Source organism: Alternaria atra (genome assembly GCF_907166805.1).
Source record: "Alternaria atra isolate CS162 genome assembly, contig: 35, whole genome shotgun sequence".
NCBI lineage: Eukaryota > Fungi > Ascomycota > Dothideomycetes > Pleosporales > Pleosporaceae > Alternaria > Alternaria atra.
Genome location: NW_025091334.1, coordinates 726209 through 733267, shown reverse-complemented (window position 1 = coordinate 733267; position 7059 = coordinate 726209). Strand labels below are relative to the sequence as shown.

The 7059-nt window shown below is 52.0% G+C and overlaps 2 protein-coding genes across 2 annotated transcripts; both read right to left on the bottom strand.

Annotated features, from left to right (window-relative positions):
* Window positions 1–467: 467 nt before the first annotated feature.
* ALTATR162_LOCUS11150 (uncharacterized protein) lies at window positions 468–3332 on the bottom strand (the record flags this gene model as incomplete). The annotated part of the gene is made up of 5 exons (XM_043318792.1): window positions 468–479; window positions 533–714; window positions 768–898; window positions 947–2301; window positions 2355–3332. 5 exons carry the CDS (start codon window positions 3330–3332, stop codon window positions 468–470), a joined length of 2658 nt encoding a protein of 885 aa, XP_043174727.1.
* A 454-nt stretch (window positions 3333–3786) lies between these two features.
* Window positions 3787–4907, bottom strand: ALTATR162_LOCUS11149 (uncharacterized protein; the record flags this gene model as incomplete). The annotated part of the gene is made up of 3 exons (XM_043318791.1): window positions 3787–4269; window positions 4316–4441; window positions 4491–4907. 3 exons carry the CDS (start codon window positions 4905–4907, stop codon window positions 3787–3789), a joined length of 1026 nt encoding a protein of 341 aa, XP_043174726.1.
* Window positions 4908–7059: the final 2152 nt, after the last annotated feature.

Sequence of the window (7059 nt, the reverse complement as noted above, 5' to 3'; positions counted from 1 at the left end):
CGTACCGTGATAGCCCCGTGCGCTAGTACCGAGGTGTGTCCTATCGATTACGAATAGCGGAGTAGTACGTGAGATGTACCTGCCATTCCAGCTGTGCGCATTAAAAGCTCATTTTAAATAGATATCAACTCCGAGTTCGACTTGACCCCTCCTTCGTACTCGCACGGCAGCCTAGCACTAAGTTTCATCGCCATGCATTTGACGTCGTGTAGCAATGACGGGCAGCATTCTCGCCGCACAAACCCTAGTACGAGCACATAGCCGAGGCGACAAAGAACAAACTGATAAAAGCTGGTATCACATTGCTCTGTTCTATAAGTCATGAACTCGCTTGGTGCGACTCCCAGTCACTAACCTACCACCCAAGCAATGATGATTTCTTCTTCGTATCTTGCGCCAATGCTACGGAATCAACTCGCTCAATTCATACCGCCTAAAGAACACGTGCCCATATACCTAGTCGGTGCTTACTGCACAACCTAAGTGAGACGTCAGTTTTGTCTCCGAGTACGCAGCTGACTCATTAGTATACCTTTTCCCGGAGTTTGCTGATCCACTGAACGATGCTCTCTCCTTGGTCTGCCCGGTCTTCAACGAGTAATGTTTGCGCCCATAGCTTGAGGCTTGGGTCGCCATCTTCCTTGATGATGTACAGCGTAGGTAGAGTGATCGAGCCTACACCCTTTGACTTGTGATCTCTCGACTTTTCCACAACTATCACATGTCAGCGCTCTGAATCGTCTGCATTGTCAGCAATCATGACTCACCAGCTCGGACCCGCTCCGAGTATTCGTTGTCAAGAAGAGGTAATGAAGTCTTGCCCTGCTTCAGTTGTGTACGGTCTTCGACGCCGAACACATCATTTAGGAGCGCTGGGACAGCATCACGGCCAATCCATCTAGTAACGTCAGTTCCGCTTCAATGGCGAATATGTATATACACTTACAAGAACTGGTTGACACCGTCGTCCAGGAGGTACAGACCATACGGAACGATGGCTGCACTGGAGAGGTTCATTGCAGGTGGCATTGTAATCTGACCAGTGGTAGGTTCCGGTACGCCAGCGTCATCAGGCATGTCGTGAAGAGAGTAGAAAGATGGGTAAATGTACTGTGTAAGCAGTCGCAATGGCAGTGTAGAAAGGAGATCGAGAGCCGCCGATCGGAGATCGCTCGGAATCTGAGCGCTCTTGCGAAGACCAACGTTCTTGATAAGACCAAGGAACAGTATAGGGAGAGCACGCAGGTTTTGTGGCAGCTGTAGGCCACCACCGCCCATACTACCGCCTGCCAACTCCTTCCTGTAGGTTGACAGGATCTCTATGACCTTGGCCTGCAACGCGTCTCGCGCTGCATCAAGACCGCTTGATAATGCTCGCTCAACCGCCTTGTGACTGAAGTAAGTTGTGATCGCTTGCGCGTCTGCCGATGCATAGACTGATGCTAGGCTCTCAGTTGTAGGCACAGCAAGAGTCAAGACTCTGATGCGGCGCTGGCCACTTGAGGTAGTATGGAGCACAGCAGCCTGGAGACAGGCGAACGGCTTGGAAATCGTCTCATCAATAGCGACTTCGATTACCACTGCTTGGTCTCTGGGGTATGCTGGGAAGGCACAGAGGTCGGACGAGCGGTTGAAGAAGTTTCCGTAGAATGCAGACATTCTCAATCCCGTGGTAGCACGCACACGGAGCACAGCCTCTAGACCGATCTCAGCAGATAGGTAGTCAGCCAACTCAGTTGCAATCTTAACAACATCCTCTTGTCTTGCAGCATTCCATCCTGGATAGAAGTATGTCTGACCAGCGGTGAATCGCGGAAGGTTGCTCAGCGTTGCGACATCCTGGTACTGTGAAGAGAATAGGAACATGTCCACTGAAACCTGGTTCTTGGAACATTCTACCGCGAATGATTTGTACCAGTTGTTTGCAGGCTGCAACAAACTGCCTTCCTTCCCGGTTCCTAATAATGATTTGTCCTCTCGGGGGCTCAGTGCTGCATGGCCAACATTGGGTAGCGATGCAGCAATGACGGTCAACTTTCCTCCAAGTGGGGAGATAAGCTTGTGTGCGGATCGAAGAGCTGAACCCAGCGCGAATCCAGGGACGTGTGTGTTCTGGAACATGGTTGGAAGGCGGTCAAGGAAGGTTTCGATGTTGTTGCGGCATTGGCTGAGGCTGACCAGGAGGTCCGAGGGCATGGGAAGGTAGGGCTCATCGAGGTCGGAAACCACAAGCTGTTGTGGTTCGTTGGATTCGCTATTGTCTGGGGGGATACCGAAAAAATGCAGACCATTGTCGACGGCCTATTGCCAAGTCAGTATACAGAGTGCTTGTATTCTTTGCACCCAGAACTTACCATGAATCCGATGCGTGTCCGACCGTCTGCGTTTGGTATCCGACCGAGTGACTCCTTGATGACCCTTGAGACGACAGCGAGCAATCCGCTGTTAACTGCTCCCTGTGTACAATCCAAAAGGATGTAGTAGCACAGAGGCTGTGGGGGGCGGACCATGTATTCCTGGGGCGCAACGAACTCGGTCACGGCGTAGTTGAGCTCGGGTCTCTGCCAGCGGTCTACGCTCTTCTGCTGCGCGGCATCCCAATCGAATGCCTGAGGAACGTCGTTGGTCAAGTTGCACATGTTGCACCTCCACCTATGCCCATGGTCTAGGAATGAGACAAAAGGGTTGATGTAGGCGCGGCATCGTCTACAACGACTGATGACCTGGTCGTGTACTACTGGCACAGGGTCCTCTGAGTCGTGCAAGCTAGCATACGGGCTTATGATGAGCGCGAAAGGAAGCTTGCTCTTCTTGAGCAGCGAGTGGTTTGTAGGGATGGTGTTGAGCGTGCATCGTAGGTATTTACTCGACTCGTTTGCGAACTCGGAGGGGGTAGCTGCGGCATTGGACGGTAGGTTGATCGGAGGAGGAGGGTTATATAGCTCCGAAACGTGGAAGGGCTGCGCGATGAGGTCCGAGGGGAATAGTTGGTTCTGCTGGGTAGCCGCGGCCGGTTGCTGAACTTGGGGGGCTGCTTGTCCTTGGCCTATGTTCATCTGGCTGAACTGTTGGTTGAGGGCATTCGGATCTTGAGGCATAGGCTGTCCATAGCCCTGGGCTGGCGCTCCGTAGCCAGGAGCTGGGGCGCCGAAGCCAGGAGAAGGAGCGCCATAGGCAGGTGATGGTGCCCCATATGAAGGTGCTGGAGCTCCATAGCCAGGTACTACAGGTGGGGGGACTCCTCCAGCTTGGGCGGCGGCCTCTTGTGTATTCGCGCCGAATTGGTATCCTGTTCCTGCTGCGTAGCGATCTCTCTTCTTGCGGTCCGCCATGGCTACAGCAGCGGATACTGTGGGTGGAAGAGGTGGGAAGTAGTGGTGGGAAGATTGGCGGTGTTAGTGGGCTTGCGCGTGAATTTGGAGATGAGGTAGAGCTCGATGTGTCTTCTTGGGGAACGGCACATTCCGCGCTAAGAGTCCCCGCCAAAATGTGCGCACGGACAATTCTAGGGTTTAGGTGGGACCAACCGTATACCGGACGCCTTGGGTTACTTCTGCTTTTCCATCATGACCTCTAGGCACCTGTCCGAACTATATGTCTGATTTGTTCGCATACTGCTTGCATCACTCTACGCCATCACCGAAAGCAATTGAGCATACGTATCGTTACAGAATCTCGTCTTGCTACGGAAGAGAATGCGTGGTCAAGAGATGTATCAAGCCATTAGTACACGCAGACATAAGAAAATGTCCCAGAAAGCTACCTAGACATCACCGGATACGACCTTTAAGCCACATTGGAAACTTCCTGTCTAGGAGCCTCCTGCTGCTGCCTCTCCACTCTGTCCGCCTCCTCCAAGGGGTAAGGAGCTGAACCCGCCTTATCATACTGCACACCCACGGGACTCTCGCTTCGTACTGTACTCTCGTACGTAGTGGATTCTGGGACTGACACTCCAGCTGTTCCTCCTACTCCGACACCTGGCACTGTGGCTCCCGGCATTGCACCCACTCCGAGATTGCCTGCACTCGAGTGGATGGGCTCGACATCCAACTGATAATGGCGAAGATCGTCTTCAGCGTCAGTGAGGACCTGACGTGCTGCTTCTACCTCTGCGAATGGAGGGTGTACATCGCCGGGTACGATGGGGGTGTCGTCGACAAGGTTCAAGAGACGACGAGCGTGCTTGGCTAGGATGATCTGCTTCTCGGCACGTTCGATCGTGGCTGCAAAGTGGTGGTCGTACGCCTCCTTGAACTTCTGACGGGTCTAAAACGGTCAGCAAGTGACGAATATCATTACGGAGCCTCCATACGATGTTGCTGAGTTGCGCTTCGGCAACAAGACTCTGAGCCTCCGCGCGGACAAGCTCCTGTTCGAGCTGGACAATCTTAGTACTCTGAGGTTCTTTGTACTTCAACTTGGCAATCTCATCCGACACCTATCTTCTCGTTAGTATCAAGTACCCCGACTATAGCGCTAGGCCATACCTTGGTTTTATGATCCCGACTCGGCTGCACCGAGCTTTCCGTGTTGCGAATCTGCTTCAAGACGCCTCGATATTCCTCCAAGGCCTGCGCATAAAGATCTTCTTGTTCTGCAATCTCTGCGAGCAGCACTCCGAGCTTGTCTGAAATCTCCGAAATCGTTTCGTCCTCTGTAGCCTCACCCCATTCTGAGAGTTGCTGAGCAATGCCGGCACGTTCGCGTGCCGCAGCCTCATAAGCTCCAATAGCGTGGTTTTCCGATTTGATGATCTTGAATAGCTTCTTTGAAAGCTCCGGCTGCTGCGTACCTCTAAGAGAAGCCATAGTAAAGCGGTGCTTGGGCGCGGACTTCTCTCCACTGCCGCTACCACTGCCCTTCTTCGAGCGGACTGAGAGTGATCGATTCCTGATGAAACACATGGTTAGCGACTATTCCGCATCATACGTGCGAAAGCTACACATATCAGGGAAATATGCAAGATACTATTGACACTATCGTTCGACTGCACAATGGTACTAGATGTGGGAGGAAATCGAGGAGAGAGAGAAGTGTGAAGCGCATCATGGTACTGCACCGGAGAAGACTTAAGAACAGACTTACATGATGGGGGTATCTGTCACTTTGGTGTTTGCGTAGATCTATACTCATGAGCTGTTAGCACTGCTATGTTATGCATCAGAAGAGCACGCGCATCGCGACGCGATCTGTGAGTGTTGAAATTGAGTTATGTGGGGACATACCTTTGTGCGGGTATAGCAAAAAGAATCGCGACGATTCCAGGGTTAACGTATTGGGCGGTAAACAGTTGCTGCTTGAGTTTTGGGAAGCGGGGGTCAGCCTGGGGAAGTCGTGCAAGACCCGGTGATGTCATAGTCTGGCCGCCCGGAAGCTGCGCATCGCGAACAAAAGGTTGGCCTCTACAGCTAGTCACAGGACCACTACTGCCGAGTCATCCGTCTTCTATCAAAATGCCATCCCCGATTTCCAAGTCACCTATGAGAGCTGAACTCTTCATTTGCATGTGTCTCCCTGTGCCTCTTCTATTTCCGTCTTTATACATTCGATCGGACGGCCTGTCCGTAATCCAGTGTACGAACCTATGCCATATCGCACTTTCACCTTCACAACTGTCAGAGCAGGTATGACAAGAATATTCCAAGGTGTTATTGCCCGTGGTACAGCCTTGACTCCGCGCATCTGGCCGCTCAAAAATTACCACGACATACTGTAGTAGTTCCTCTCTCTTACTAACGATCGTCCAATGTGCTGCCATGCCTCGAAACCACAGAGCCTATATTTTTTAGGATTGCTACACAGGGCCTATATCTCTGGCGATATTACCAAGTTACTAATCAGGTAACGTTCGAGTATGTATCATTTCCAAGTATCCGAAAACGATGCTCCCTATCCTTGGACGTAAGGCACAACTGAAAGAGGCGCAAAGATTCGACTCCTTGACAGATGATCAGTTTTACTCAATCTCCATGTTCCTGATGGAACGGTCAGCACAGATTCGCAGCATCGTTGCTGGGAGAACAGTCTGTGATGATGATTTGGCTTTGATCAGGCTTCATCGAGACCGCACGTCTATATCACTCCATGACAGCCCGAGCCTCTGACAAATACAGGCGTGTTTATGTCCCACAGGCAGGGCGTTGGTTGTGGTCAACTCATCTCAACACACGTGGAGACGTCCTAGTGCGGTATATCCAAAGGAACACACTTGGCTTGCGCCGAGCATCCTTATCTTGTCAATACGACGAAGGACCTTCCCATTACGTCGGGCGACCTGGACGGAACGATCTAGACTAGGATGAGAATGTTCGGTGTTACCGAAGACAACCATTCGTTTGTTTCTATATGCGTTTACCAGTCCTCTTGTCGACCTCTCCGCGGACCACGCTCGTCCCATCACCATCATTCCACTCCGTATCACCTCCAAGATGCTCACCGCTAAAGATGGTATTTGGGCGCGACCATTTTCTGCTGTGCCACCGCGGCGCTTCTGATCTATTCTGGGCTGACAGCTATTATAGTTCTGTGATCTCACACCTCGAAGCAGCTTCACCACACGCACCATCGCTATGGCGTAGCGAAGCCCCGTACACCGTGCCGCATACTCCTTGCTACTGCTTTGAATCAGGCTGAATACTCCAGTATTCTGGTGGAATGTGTTCCTTCCAAGGTTCCAGGCTGTGAGTTGATCCCCCGGTACCAAGCCTCCAATTTTGGCATGCAATGTGTAGTCACCGAACGCCTTGCATACCATGGTAGAGAAGGGTACTATTTTTCGCGCTATTCAGGACTGCCCAGTGGCGTTATCGTCAGTCGAAGTCTTGGCGAATTGGCCCAATTTGCTTTCCAATCCTGGGCGCCTGGACCATGAGCATTTCATAATCACCGGAAAAGGATCAACCTCGGGGGCGGGACCACCCCATAGGCGCTGACCGGGCCAAGCCGGGCTGCCGGCGTCATTATCGGATGTTTCTGTGTTCAACGGCGCGGTTTGTTTTGCAACTGCTCGTTGAAGTTGCCGAGTAACTGCTTCTCGACTCGATAACTTCACGCGGA